The sequence below is a fragment of the Syngnathus leptorhynchus genome, chromosome 17, assembly GCF_054491065.1.
Source record: "Syngnathus leptorhynchus isolate UIUO chromosome 17, UIUO_Slep, whole genome shotgun sequence".
Classification (NCBI taxonomy): Eukaryota; Metazoa; Chordata; class Actinopteri; order Syngnathiformes; family Syngnathidae; genus Syngnathus; species Syngnathus leptorhynchus.
In genome coordinates, this window is record NC_141211.1 from 7,251,966 (window position 1) to 7,266,943 (window position 14,978).

Consider the following 14,978-nt stretch of genomic DNA (forward strand, 5'->3'; position numbering starts at 1 on the left):
CCACAGTGTTCTGTAAAGCATGTGAGGAATAGAGGAGAGTACGATGGAAGTGTGCCCAAACTTTATCACTCACCGTATTTTTCGGACGATAAGGTGCACTTCAAAATCCTTTTATTTATACTCAATAACTTGTTTTATATTCAGATGTGCCTTATGAATAGATGATGACTATAAAGTTTGACTCATTGGTTTGCTTTACTCAATGTGCAGTAACACACCTTATAACCCGGTGCGTCTTAATAAACGCTGCACCTTTTAGTCCGAAAAATAAGCTTTCAATCTTTTAAGATGGTGAAAATGACAGAATATTTGTAATATTCTCTAAGGAGAAATGTATTTATCGTCAATGTAAAGTAGCCTGCTGGAATGAATGTGTTCAAAAATGGGAATGTTGAAAAAAAAGCCTAATCATCGCTGCAGCATATGATGAAAAAAAACAACACCGCAATATTTACATTTAATCAAACGGCAGTGCAAAAGCGAGGTTAATTTTTAGTACCGGTTGAGTTACCGGTGATTTGTTTTCAGTCAAGTCAGTCCCAAGTTTAGGTTTTAAGCAGAGTTCCGATTGACTGATAAAGTGATCGATAAAGCATCGTGTGAAGAGGAAGAGCCGACGGGGGGAGCGGATAAACAAATGCGGCTGCCCTGGATGCGCTAGAGCAGGCTGCTTCTGCAATTTTGTCTTGGAGAGCACGTACATTGAGTGTGGCCTTTGGCAATGTGCTTCTTGTTAAAAGAGGGGGATGTACCTTTGAGTGCAAAGCAGGCTCTGGATGGACTGTTTGCCCAAGCAGCACTTCTCAGTTCAGCCATGCACTATCTGCTCTGAAGCTAAGACACAGATCCTGCTGCACTACTGATATCTTTTAACTCTTAAAAGGAACAGGAATTTTCTCTTTTTCAATGAAAGCCTTTGCAGTTCATTTTGGCAACTTCTCTCAGGATGTTGGCATGGGTTTTGAATTTGGAAATGACAGAAAAATGAGAAGAAGATACACATTTTAGATGCTCCCACAGTCCCAGTCCAGGATGAGTAGAGACAGCAACAAGAGCGGAAAGACGGGCACCACTGAATTGGCAGCTCCTCGCTGCCTCTCTGTGGCCCTTGACTCAGTGTTGGAGTCTTTCTCAGAATATGGCGGGATGATGTTAAATTCCTCACTCTTAACCTGCTCTTGCACCACTTCCTCACTGGTCTCAATCTGAAAATGGAAATAATTCAAATTAGAATAGGTTTGGATGAGTTTATCCTTTTCAACACTAAAATAATAAACTCCTATTAACCAGTTAACATCCAATTTTGATGAATTCCCTGCCGTAAAAGGAATCTACAAGTAATGGCAGAAAGGCGCATTGTGCCGTCACATCGACCTTGACAGCAGAAAACAATCAGCTCATCCTTGAGCCCAAATGAACATTTATAGTAAATGTAACGAAATCCCCCACCCCCCCGGCAATACTGAGACTGCAATCATAAAAATGGAATGGATGAGTGAACAAGCTCGAAATATAATTTTTTCTATCTCTGGATGTTGCCGAGGTGGAACAACAACAGGTTGATATCTCACTTCAATTGTTTGACGTTAGGTAAGGCATTGTTGGCTGCAGCAAATAAAACATTTACGCACGCTGTAGTTTCAAATTATTGACTTGGCACATCACAAAAAAACAAAAAACTCAACAAAAGAGATGATTTGATTTGGACCAAGTCCATTCCACATACATATATTTTAAGTCCCCAATTTAAGAACAGAACTAAAAGGATCAGTATCAAATCATCAAATTGCCAATATCAAAAGTAGAAAATGCATGGAAATGGCGGTCTCAGTAGCCACTCCACTTAAAAGGTTCTATTTGCAGCTGTAGCGGATGAAGCCGATAATGTGTACACTGTAAACACATTTGCTGCTCTGTGATGTGAGCAGGAAACAGCTGTCACCATGGAGAGTCACTCACCCAGCTGTCGACCTATGTCAAGATGCCTTCTTGAAGCCCAAAAGTGACGATGTGCACTCCCCCCCCCCCCACTAATGATTAATTAAGTGAATTGATGCATGCAAAGAGTCATATGCTTAGCACATATGGCCGTCATTGCGCCGTACTGACCCTAACAAACTATCGTCAGTCACTCTGGACATGCTCTAACACGAGATCGCACACGTTCAGCTCACCGACGTCAAATCCAAATAAAAATAAAACTCAAAAGGGTTTTATTATTAAATAAACGAGGTGTATGAATGTTGAATGCAGCCCACCTGTGACGGGGTTTTGCAGCAGTGGGAGGATTATGGCAAAAGAAAGAGAATATACAGTGGAGCGGTGTGCATACATGAATATTAAATGTTGAGACGTGGCAGACATCTTTCAGCTAAGCTGTGACCACAAAGGGGCAAGAGTGGGTTAGAGAGGCCCCAAATCACTGTTGCAGTAGTGTTTTAGTTTTAGTTACACTCTTCCATTGAGCTTGCAGTGTGGGTTAAACATTCATGCAGTGAGGGAGCGAGAGGGCTGACTTACGGTGGTAAATTCCGGCAGAGAGTTGCCGGCGTGAACCTTCTCGTCGCGGACCCTTGGGGAAGGCTCGGGAGCTGGAACAGGACTGGTCTCAGTGGGGGGTGCCACGGAAATTCCCATGGAGCTGATAGCAGCACCTGAGGCAGAGTCAGCAGGGGGTGTCTTTGCATGCTTCATTATTCATCACCACCAAAATCCTTCTGACTTCTCTACTTTGTCCTATATTTGAATATGTGATGATTGCGCTGTGAGGGTTATAAAGCCATGATTCAACTGAGGCATTGAACTTTTTCTGCTTTTCTTATTCACAAGAAACCTTACTTTTTTTCTATGAACAACTTTCAATGCACTAATGATAATAACTAAATAATAGATCATGTCTGTGATTGGCTGGCGATCAGTGCAGCCGTGCTGAAGGAGAAACGTAGCAAGCCAAGCTACAATAAAATGACAAAGGTAGATTAGCAACATAAAAGTTTTTTTATTAACAACATTTCGTAATTGTACTGTATTTATGCATTAGCGCGAGCGACTCTTACAAAAAGGATTAAGGTGCTTAGCAGTGAAATAAAAAAAATAATAATGTTTTTTTCGGAAGTTGTCATGACCTTGTTAAGGCCGTATTGTTAGAGAAAAAACAAAACACCTTTGTTATGATTTGATTTATATTGCATTGGAGCCGATGATAGTATAGCCAGAAAGTGCGTTTTTGAGTCCACCAAATGATACTTACGCAGACAAATGTTGTTTTTGAACATGTGCAGGATGCGCTGACAGCCCTGCCATTCGTTGCCGCTGCCGTCACACGTACACCACTGGGACACTTCTGTACTGCTGTTGCTCACATAGTTGGGAGTCATAATGGTGCCTGCAAAAGACAGCAAACATCAGTTTTAAGTTTGCAATGATATGATTAATCTTCCGTGCCTCTGCTGAAGCAGATGAGCGATGATATTCGCACTCATGCAATAGGATCCAAAAATATTTTGAAAGATACAGTGGAGGAAAAATGGGAAAGGAAGACATTTTGATGTGTTGCCAGTAGAAATACAAATGGGATATATTTCTGTCAGGAATCCCAAAGCAGCAGCAACAAAAGTGCTGGAAATGCCAAATCTTTGTATTTTTTTGTTGTTGTTGCATAAAGTAGATGCTATTTTATGACTTTTCTTCCTATGAGGACATTTTGCCAAAATGTTGAAAGACAATTATTGCAGACAAACAATCCAGCAAATCTAAAAGCAATAACAATTTGCAAAACTAGTAAAGAGACATTTTCTGGGAGGAAAAAAAAAAACTGATTATAAAAGCCAAATATCACTGCAAGACACCTGCTGATGAATTGTAATAATCCTCCACGTTGCATTCTGCTTTTCCCGCAAAACGATTCCATCTCCCAACTTTCTCTCCGCTTTCATTGACTCACTCACCTATGAGTCCGGCGTAGGCCTTGAGGCACATAGCTCTGCTTTCTCGCATGCAGCCAGATGCAGAGAGAGGAGCTGGCTGACAGTTGTGTTGAAAATCAGCAAAGCGGGATCTGGCGCACACGCGCAAAAACACAATTTGTGAATTTTAAAGTTGCATGCCTTGGGGGTGGTATCATGCTCTGCTTTGGTTGCAGATGATCATAAAGTATCCCATCAGATATGGAGTAAGATGCTCAATCCAACATTGCCGTTATCGTGTAAAATAACGGAATTTTTGCATTCCGACCTGAAAATGACTATTGCTGCTGCCCATTAAAAATGAAAAGCAAACACCGCAGCCCCATGGGTAGCATGTTCTAGAAAACATATCCAGTTCCTCTTTCTTCTTTGCACCGATTGACTTACAGTAATATTCAGCTCCTTAGCTCTATCATGAACATGCAATCTTTCTCACCTACACAACTCGTCCCTGGAGCAGTAGTTCTGCAGACTGAGGCAATTGGGCTTCCCCCCTCGATCCTCCCCCTTGGTGTTCTCCTCGTAGGAACAAGATGGAACGATGGTTTTCCTGCGGCGTTCCCCGCACAGGGTATCGGAGCAAGGGCAGAAGAGCAGGGCGAAGCTGTACTCCTCCGGGACGCGCTCCAGGAAGCGCCGCAGGGCTCTGTGACATTTCTGACGGTTGCAACTGTTGTCAGAGGCCGTCGCTCGCTTGGTGCACGCCACTACGTACTCGGAGCGCAGTGAGCCGCATTTCTCAAACAGGCCGCAGTCCTGGGCTGCCTTGAGACACTGATTGTGACCGTCTACAGATATGGAAGAAGCTGGTGGGCCATAGAAGAGTTGTCACTACAAGTAAAAAAAAATCTGAATGCATTCTTCTGTTTGTGTCCGTACCTGCCATGATGGAGGCCATGTGTGACATCTCAATGTTTCTCACCAGGCTGAACTCTAGTTCTTCATACGGGGACACTTCATACTCATCATATGCTAAAAACAGAAGTGAAGTCTTTTAGTTGGTTGCACATAAGACTTGCACTTAAAAGTGTTTTGTTTTTTTTGAACAAAATAATAATAGTTCATTTACAGTGTACGTTTTGTAATATTTTTGTTTGGGGCCACGTGGCATATTTGAACTCAATGAACATCTAAGGCAGGGGTGTCAAACAAATTTTTTTTGCGGGCCGCATTGTAGTCATAGTTTCTTTCGGAGGGCCATTATGACTGTCAACCCAAATAAATGTATGAGTACCTCGTATTATATACAGTAAAATCTACACAACAAACTGACAAATAACTCATTTTCAAATCAGACGAGTAAAAACTGGTCAAATATTAATAAAAATAAGATATTAAAATTGAAGACAATTTGCAATTCTAGTAATGACACGAATTTGATGCCCAATTTGTCTTTGCGGGCCACATAAAATGATGTGGCGGGCCGTACTGGCCCCTGGGCCTTGAGTTTGACACCTGTGATCTAAGGTATCCATGAAAGTATGCACTTAATCTTTGCTCGCTTGACTTTGTAAAGGCAGAATTTTTAATGTCATGGTCAGTGAGTGTAAGTAAGCATGAAACACACGCACACAGATGGCAAATCTTAAATCCCACCTCCAAACCTCACAGTCCAGTAGACCCTGAGGCAGTGTTCCTCCCTTCGAGATCCACGCTGACATTTGCACACTTGTAGGGGGCGATAGCGCTGCAAGGAGTTTTGAGCCTCCAGGCATTCGGTGCGGGCATCCGGGCCTAGCGGCGACACCGCCTCCTCAGCCGAGCAGTATTCCAAAACGCGGTAAAGGACATTGCAGGACTGCTCCTGGATGCAGCCCTGCTCGGCCAGCAGACAGTCTAAGGACGCCGACACCGGCGTGCTACCTGATGGAGACACGGTGATACGTTGTCTTTGCGAAAGACTCTGAGCTGCCAGGTTTATTATCCCGCTGTTTGTCGTTGGGCTAAATAGATTGTGATTAAGACAACAGATCAAATGAATGGTGCTCCGTGGACACACCGGAGAACTACTCATTATAATAACCGCAAGGAAGATTAAATTGAAAGCCCACAAGTGTTCTTCATTCACAATATGGTCATAAAACGCTGCAGTGGGTGGGCTCATTGGATTGATTGACATTCGGGGGGCCATCTGAGCTTCTGGAACATTTCCAAAGAACAAGTCAGCTAATATCGAAGCGTTGTCTTAAACACGGAGGTGTTAGCCGTAACACTTTTGACACTTGAGCAAATTTTTATCAGGTTTCAAACACATATCTCGCACGACATATCCTCCAATCTCAAGCTGTTTTTTTCTTTTCCACCTCCGCTTCGACTTCAGAGGCCTTCCTCGTGTCACTCCCTAGAGTGCATATTAGATACCTATTTGTGTGTCACTTGCCGAATAGCATCGTATTCACGCGCTAGAAACATTGGCCTGCGTCAAACAGGATGTTGTTACACAGCCAACTCTCAGATGCTGCATGCCCAATCTTTCCGTTTGCAGTTCGACAACCTTCAAAAGTATTTCCAAAATATTTGCCCAAGTGCATCTGGGAATGAGTAGAGAATTAACTAAAAACTAACCAACACCTAGAGAATTGTTTTACATCACTGATATCAATCTCAGACGGGTTTGATCATAAATTTCACAGCTTAAAAAAAAAAATCAAATCTTCCTGAAATGAGCAGAGCAGTCAAATGCTTTACTGTTTAGTCATTTGGATGAGTTTGGAAAACCCTGCATTAAACGGGATCCGGATATAAATTGAATGAAACCAAAGCTTATTTTTAAATAAACTGCAAAGAAAGATCTATTATTAACAGAAGTGTGGCTTGGGGTGTTTGTCCGCAGGCGCGTGCAGGCTCACTTACATTAACATATAGATTACACGCGCACACACTCAAATACACAGCATTGTGTTAAGATTGGTCACACACTTTGATTAAGCTCCTGACGACTGGCGGGGCAAAGCGCAGCTGCCATCGCATTCTGCTGCCGCGTATTTGGTAATCTCAGACGCCACATGAGGTCCACGTCTCACTCACGCATGAAATATATCATAAACAGAGGCGAGGCTTTATTGCCGCTGCAGGAAACCTGCCACGGCTCCTGCCGTGACTCCGCGGGCCAAGGCGGCAAAACCATCATAGGCTCATAAAAAGCAACGCTTATCTTATCGAAACGGTTGGATCCCTAGATCATTACGTGTACGGAGCATCTGTGTTAAATCTATAAAAACACACAGTGTATCCGATACATATAAAGTAGTACTAAGTTGTGCTCATTGATTAACTAAAGATATAAGTCTGGAGGCAACAGTGTGTCTTTGAAGAACTGAGGATGAATTATGGTGATATGTGCGCCATAATACACTCTATTGATTTCTCACTGGAGTGATTAATACGGAGTGTGCCGGAAAAGATGATGAGGGTTCACAGCATTCATGGGAGGCCACACGCCAACATTCGCTGGGAAGTGATTGGCTGTGGCCAATTCATCTTCTCGCCATTCAGAGCCGTGGGATGGATGGCCGACCATCCACGATGCCGGCCAGTAATTGGAGATGAGAGTGTGGAGAAGGAGTGGGAAGTCTGCTGGGAGACGGGGAGTGTGACGGAAAGAAATTCCTGTGTGGAAGTCACACTAGTGAAGAGGGGAGGGATGGATGAAAGGCACTCACTGGACACAACTGCACAAGGTGCCTTTGAGATGTATTCGTCTTACCCGTCAAAAATTGAGATATTCTTCACGAGGCATCGTGATCATTGTTTTAAATGATGCTGTGTGGTTAGAGGTGCTTGTTGAGCAAACTCCCACACTCTCCCCAAAAATAGTTCATCTCCCCTTGAAATATCCTTGGATGCGCAGGTGCAAGGCCAGATAATGAACTTTTGTGTATGTTTTTTTTCTTCTTCCATATTTCCACCAGTTCCCCGCAGGAAACGTAATGAATCTTCATCAGCATTTTTCAACATTATTTGGGAGGTTTGTAAAAAAAAAAAAAAAAAAAAGTTTTGTGGCCCCCTGAGATATCCTTGGCCCACGTGACCCCCAAAAGGAAAAAAATAAATATATCATTGCTCTTCTAGTGTATCTAAACTTATGGGCAGGTTGATCAATGAAAGGGTGTGCAGAGGCACTATTTGCTTCTAATACTTACATTATTTAATAAAATAAAAAATATATAACAATAATAAGGTGTAAAATCTAAATATAATGAAGTGAATAATAAAAGCAAGCCCATCCATAATAAATACATGTCAGAGCTCCAGTAGTTTGAGCAAATGAGACACATGGCTTCATGGACCAACATAGAAATTAAAACTAAGTACTCACATTACTGTACACTTAATGGAATGTTAATGTAAGAACAGTGATTGACCTGCAAAGCAAAGAGGCCACACTGGAAAGCAGGGTACAATGTGCTATGACCAATTTCTTGCCAAAAGTGTCTTTTGGATGTCGTTCAACACAGTAAATTAAAAGACATATCCTGTAAAAAAAAAAAAAATGGCCTGAGCAGATGGCGGATAGGTCTAGTAGACGTCCAAGTTCTCTGCAATCACCGTATTACTGACTCCCATGTCATGCCAACAATTAAAATGTATTTATTCCCCAAGGTATTAAGGATTAAAACATGGCACCATCACTTTTTGGAATGTGTGTGAAGACTTTTCACTTTGTGTTAAGAGTCGCGAGTGAATTAATGAATGAATTAATTGTGTGTTTGGGCTTGTGTGCACTGAACTCGCCCCTGGACAGAGTTGTTTCCTTAAGAAGGACACAGTTGGTTAATCAGCCATAATTAAGGCTGCTCTTGGTCCTTGCTGATGCAGCCCTTTCTTCCCACTTTCTCCACCAATCAGCTCCATTGTCCTCCAACATCTTTTTAAATTAAACATACGCTTTGCCACGAAGACTGCACTGACTGCCTTGGGCATCCTCACACAAGCTGAATATAAAATTGTGTTTTTTATCATAAAGGCTCATCTTATTTTCTCTGTCATTTTCAAGTGAGTCTACATTTTCACTTTAATACCAAACAGCACTCATTATGATTCAGTGCAGTCCTACAGCACTGCAAAGTACAAATGCAATTTAATGTTAATTATGATAGTGAGGTTGTCAATCAGTCGAGAGTATTACACTCGGATAATTGCATCTTGTTAGATTGAGTGGTTGTACATGACAACGCTGAAATTATGTGAACTGAAAGTCATCTTAAGAGAACAAAGTCATATTATTACGAGCAAACCTGTTTGGCCTTTTCTAAGGCAAGGGACTGTATTTAGTAAGTCGGGACTTACCTTTCTCACTATAAAGGTCTTTTCGCACTGCATTTAGTGAAGCACAGCAAGCCGTTGATATTGTGTAGTGCTGCTGTGCTGTGCTGAGAAAGGCCCACTGAATATACCATTATTTTTAATCAGTAAATATTTGAAGAAGGACTTTTTACCTGAGTCATGTTCTACTTGTATATAAATACATTCATGTATTCTGTACTTACTGTGTCTCACGACAAAAGAACTTTTGAAACAAAGTTCAAAGTTATAAAACTGAGGAGAAAGATTGCTATTCTGAATATCTAATATAATGTATTTGGGTATTGTAAGCGCTATATAATTGAAAATGTATTAGAATTGGCCTTACTGGAAAAAAAAAAAAATGTCTATCAGCCAGGCTGCCTTTGTAGGCTTTCTCTGATGTTTTGAGCCGTCAGCCTTGACAGAACAAAGACCCAGCGTGAGCCCAGTGTACAGAGGAGGATGTAATGAGGTTCTTAATGCTGTGGATTGCCTGACTGCCCTCTAACATAACACCTGAGAGAAGGACATTGTGGCCAAATTGATTTTGGAGACAATTAGGTCAAAGTCATAGATACTAGAATTGACCCGCCTGCCAGGAACAAGCAATCTCATCTGGAGGGGGTCCAATCTTGTGATCGCCATCCGTCAGCTATCGTGTCCACTTTTGTCTTTCAGCCACTGACCCCATGCGGTGGGCCATCATTGCTGCCGCCCACCCCATCTTCACACCTCCAACCAGTGAGACACCATGACCCCATAAATCCTGCCAGCGAGGCCACTTAGTCTCATCTTCATGTTAATTTGCATGAGTGTCCTAATGTCTCCACATTTCAGTTTCTATTTTCTTTAGGTGCAAGGCTTTTCCTCTACCAAACATCAAATATGAATATTTGAAATAGCCTTCCCGTATCCCATCTCAGCCTATTCCAAGGCATTATAAAGGTACATCAACACAATACTGCTCTAGTAAATTTTGCAAGATTTTTTCATCTTTAAAAGGTTCTCATACAGATAATAATCTTGTAAAATCCCGGTTTAAATAGACCAGTAAAAACTTTTCAGTCGTTGAGACGAAATCTTTTTTTTGCTTGTCATCATCCCAGGTCTATTTTGAATCCCCTCCATTGGCGTAAATGTGGGTATAAAATTTTAATGATTAATGCGTCTCCGCTGGAGGGAAGGGAAGTACTAAACACGATGCTGCAACAGAGCTTTGGTCCACCGTTGTTGGACTCAGCCATGCCTTCAAATTATTGCTGAAGACATAAAAACTAAGGTGGAGCCAAAACACTAAAATAAATATGTTGAAGATTTGTTTTAACTTGTGTTAACGTCACTAGACGTTCACCTTTATCACAATGCATCATACTATCCATCCTTCCAACTATTTTCTGATGAGAAAGAATTATTTTGGTTTCTCACTAGCAGCGCATATTTACTAACAGATGTTCCAATCATATATTTTAGTTTCATCATCCACATAAGATGATGGTGGCCGTGGCACAACAACAGAATTGAGAGGGCTCCGCGGTCTGCAGACATCTTTTTTTTTTTTTTTCCCCTGCCGTCTGTATCTCTGATGGAGAAATTACTTGCTATTTAGTCCTCCATTTTTTGCATGCAAAGAAAATTGTATTTCTGAGCGAGCGGGTAGAACGCAGTTGCACCTGCTCTAATCAGTTTTCATGCACATAGCCCACAGAGACAGCTCCAGCAGAGATGCGATGAACAGAGTGGAGGAGAGTAGAGCCGCTTGGAAAGCAGCGACGGCAGACCACTCAGAATCAACAATTGCCCCATAAGAGCACTACATAGACCAAAGTCTTGTTTTGATGAACCCCGAAATGCGGCGCCACATCATCAGCCTCAGGTGTCACATCAGGCACTCGTGTGTGTTTTCTCTTGCGGCTTTGTCAATATTTCAGGCTCCTTCACAGCGACAAACTGTGACGTGCCATGTGGTTTCTTGGCGGTGACGGAGATTTTGCATCATTGTGTGAAACTTTGGGCCACAAAAGTCTTTCTGTTGTCAGATGGATCGGAACCATTGTGAGTTGTTCAATCTGTAGAATTGACTTTTGTAGGAATAGAAATATAATGAACCTAGAGAAGGCTAACTGTTAGCTTATTTGGTAACTATAGTTGGAAGTAAAGTAAAATTCTCAAATTTATTCTTACGGGTGTACTTTGCGTTTCATTTAAATAGCCCTCGTCATCCATAAAGTTGCCTTTGGCAATTTAGTTTTCTCGCTAGAAGCATTATAATCCAAATGATCTTTTTACGACATCAGACGACTGAAATGATGAGCCATTCTTTTATTTTCCCCTCATCTTGGTGATGTCCAGTGGGCGTGTAGCCAGTTCAATCTTTGTGCGCAGTCGGCCAAAACACAACCGAGTTGCGGGCACGCACTTTGGAAAGAGACAAGAAGAATACAGCGACAACAGTGGGCGGCCTTGTCAGAAAGATAAAAAAAAGTCTCGTGTTAAATCCTCCAAAAAATAAAACGACTTGAGCAGTATATATGACTACACAGACTGAAATGAGCTCTGGGGAATTGTTAGACCGCAATCAACATCCACTAAAACGAAGAACCGAAATAGCCACAGTCCATCTCACGCTTCAGGTCATGTGAATAATCCACAGGGGCTTTACAGTGCAGGGGTCATTGTCAGCTTTAATGTCATTTGCCAATGACTGGCTTCCAATTGATTTGCCTGCCATTTGCATCCTTTCAAATAAAAAAAAAACATCTTTTCAATGTGGCTAAAAGAAATCATGCTCGCATTACACAGCGGGAGAGCTCTTTTGAGATTTCCTCGCTGCCCAGACTCCAGCCTCGCCACAATGCTGAAATTGGAACGGCGTTTCCATAGGGTAGAAAGCAAAAGCTGCATCTGCTGTGTACAGACAGGTGCAATCCTCCTCCTCCGATCTTGAATAGACACTTTAATGACAACTTTGGCGAGCTTTCGCCCGTGGCTCTGTGGCTTGTCAGCAATGACAGACATTTTGGGAAAGGCTTCCTCTAAAGCGCCACGCTGCCATTGTTAAGGTGACAGAGTTGTACACGGCCAAATGTATTCAAATCTAAAAATAACACTGCATGAAATGGGATTTCACAGCTCCTTCTCTTCCACTGTTTTTCTCTAATACCTATAGAGGAAATTTTAAATCAGGTGATTTCTTTTTAAGGTAGGTGTGAAAGTCTGTCGCTGACAATTTGGATTTACGTCGAAAGAGATCACAGTTAAATATTGTGCAAAAGAGCCTCTATGTGACATTTTGCACTCCAACAAATGTATTTATTAAAACAAGATTAAATTACATTAACCATAAGACTATTAGCGGAAAAATTCTCAATTTCAAACATAATATCAATCCAATTTTCTGTTGGCTCAATTCGGTAACGCACAGAATGAACGTTCTACAAAATGTTGCATGTGTTTTAAACATTATTTCTGGCTAATTTTATTAGCGGCTTGACGCAACATTAGCCAAAAAGTGATAAAAAGAAACATCATGTCCATCAAGTTGTACCTGGTCAATAAAGTCCCGTTATGAGATGTATATGTGGATCATCAGATTGTATGTGGATGCACAGCCTGAGGACAACACACATACACACACACACAACCTCATCAAGTTAATGAGTCTGCTCGCCTTGAGCAACGAAGAACCATAAAGCAAAATAACATCATTTTTTTGTATGGATTTTGCAGATCAACAAGCATTTATGCTCCACTGGAGGCCTACTTTTCATCTGCCACAATTTCATTGATTTGATCATTCAGCAATGGTGCCACAGGAGAGTATCATCCTAATTTACTTCAACTCCCCCCCAAAAATTGCAGTCAGTTTTTTTAATTACATTTCATCTCAGTGTATTTTTCCAATTTAATCAAGCCAAGTGCCTCATTGATGACGTGTCATAAAGCAGTCTCTTATTTTACTGCCATTAAGTGGCAACTCCTGCAATTTCTGACATCAGATGAAATGCTCTCCGCAATTGCCATCTAATGCACATGTTATGTACCATGTCACTGATTTACACATGAGCTAATGGGAAGAAAAGCCCCCTCTTAAAGGGGAATACCAGATAAGTGAGATGTCTCCATGATGTGGCACAGTCCAATCAATACGTGCTGCCCCCTCCCACTTCGCCCCCCGCCCCAATCATCATTCCCTTTTGGAACATGTCCAAAGAAAGAAGAAAGAGTGGCAACATGATGTCATCCACATGTACACTACGCCGCCTTGGAAATGAATTGCAAATGGGCTTAATGGGATCATTTTGTCAGGTGAAAAGGCTCCACTCCAACCTGGGCTGCTATGGTAGCGCACGTGGTAGCTGTAATACAGATAAATAGCTAGGCTAGATCTGATTAAATAGGCTTTATTTTTTTCTGACCAATTGTGTTTGCATGTGTGAGACAGTCAATTTTACTCTTGACAAATGCTTCTCTTTTAACCACCCACCCCCCCACCCAACCCCCTTAAAAGCATTTTTCACCAACCGCATTTACATGATGCATTCACAAGAATGCAGAGAGCAGCAGTTCTTAATTACTCTCTTGTCAGAAAAGCACTTACAATGTACAGTATTGCAATTTTAATATTAACTCTGCAGTCGCCACATTTTCTAATGCACTTCAAATGATTTTTTTTAACATGTTGCCAGATTCAAAACAGATATTGATTGCATAATGTGTCTTTGTGAAAAAAATATAACATTCATTTCTAGATAGATAGATAGATAGATAGATAGATAGATAGATAGATAGATAGATAGATAGATAGATAGATAGATAGATAGATAGATAGATAGATAGATAGATAGATAGATAGATAGATAGATAGATAGATAGATCCGACAGAGATGTCTCACTTTCACCATCTGAAACTTTATTAATGGCTTTAAACAAAACAATGACTGCGCGCTTGTCTCTGTTTTAAATTGACGTATCGATTCGTGACTTAACTTATTTGCAATTAGATGGATATAGTATAATCCATTTAAATACAGTAACATCGCACATAGTGCAAGGCAAATATTTACCAGAGATGTGAATCTCTCAAATGTGTCCAAAAGCTGAAGGTGCTTACCGTGGGAGAAGACCTGAAGCAGGAGTCCAATGAACATCATCCTGTGCGCGGACATCGGACACTTTTTAATAGGGGGGGACCGTCAACTGGCTGCTGCTCACTGAGCTTCCACATGCAAGGCTCCCGTCCTATGAGGAAGATGACGATGAGGATGCGCTTTGCACGCGCACTCTCCCCGGCCAGGTAAGAGATGCACAAAAGTTGGCCAACAGCAGCAACACCGCGGACGCAACCGAGCGAGTAGCGACCGTGCGCGCTACTAGTGGCGGCGCACAAGTTCTCGCGGTCTTTGCTGCTCCATCTCCGTCCCTTATGTCCACACTTGAATTGATTGAAATGTCCAAGAGAGGTCCCTCCGCTTCGCTCACAAGCGCTCATATGTGTGGCTCCACAGTTGTCCTTTCGGTGAAGTGGGGCTACGAGAAGATCGCGTCACTTGTTGTTATAGGGGTCACGTGATTGGACCCTGGAAAAGGAGAAATAATCCCAAGAGCTGCTGCAAATGTTTCCTTCAGGGCAACAGCTGTGCGCGCGGTCACGACATGATGGACAGAAGTGGGGGGCTCAATGACAGCGAAGGGGAGAGTAAACCTGAAAAACATACCGTGTTTATCTAG

The 14,978-nt window shown here is 41.9% G+C and overlaps 1 protein-coding gene across 1 annotated transcript; it reads right to left on the reverse strand.

Annotated features, from left to right (window-relative positions):
• Window positions 1–1,004: 1,004 nt before the first annotated feature.
• gfra3 (GDNF family receptor alpha 3) lies at window positions 1,005–14,416 on the reverse strand. Its single transcript, XM_085936624.1, has 8 exons — window positions 14,362–14,416; window positions 5,562–5,828; window positions 4,845–4,937; window positions 4,402–4,771; window positions 3,948–4,057; window positions 3,251–3,385; window positions 2,521–2,654; window positions 1,005–1,205 (listed from the first exon to the last, which is right to left on the reverse strand). Exons 1-8 carry the CDS (start codon window positions 14,414–14,416, stop codon window positions 1,005–1,007), a joined length of 1,365 nt encoding a protein of 454 aa, XP_085792750.1.
• Between the last annotated feature and the right edge of the window lie 562 nt (window positions 14,417–14,978).

Excerpts from the sequence above, each read along its gene's own strand:
- gfra3 (XM_085936624.1), bottom strand. The coding sequence starts at position 14,416 with ATGTCCGCGCACAGGATGATGTTCATTGGACTCCTGCTTCAGGTCTTC. Across the intron at positions 5,829-14,361 it reads GCTTCAGGTCTTCTCCCACG|GTAGCACGCCGGTGTCGGCG; the intron begins GTAAGCACCTTC and ends TGTCTCCATCAG. Across the intron at positions 3,386-3,947 it reads GGCCTACGCCGGACTCATAG|GCACCATTATGACTCCCAAC; the intron begins GTGAGTGAGTCA and ends TGTCTTTTGCAG.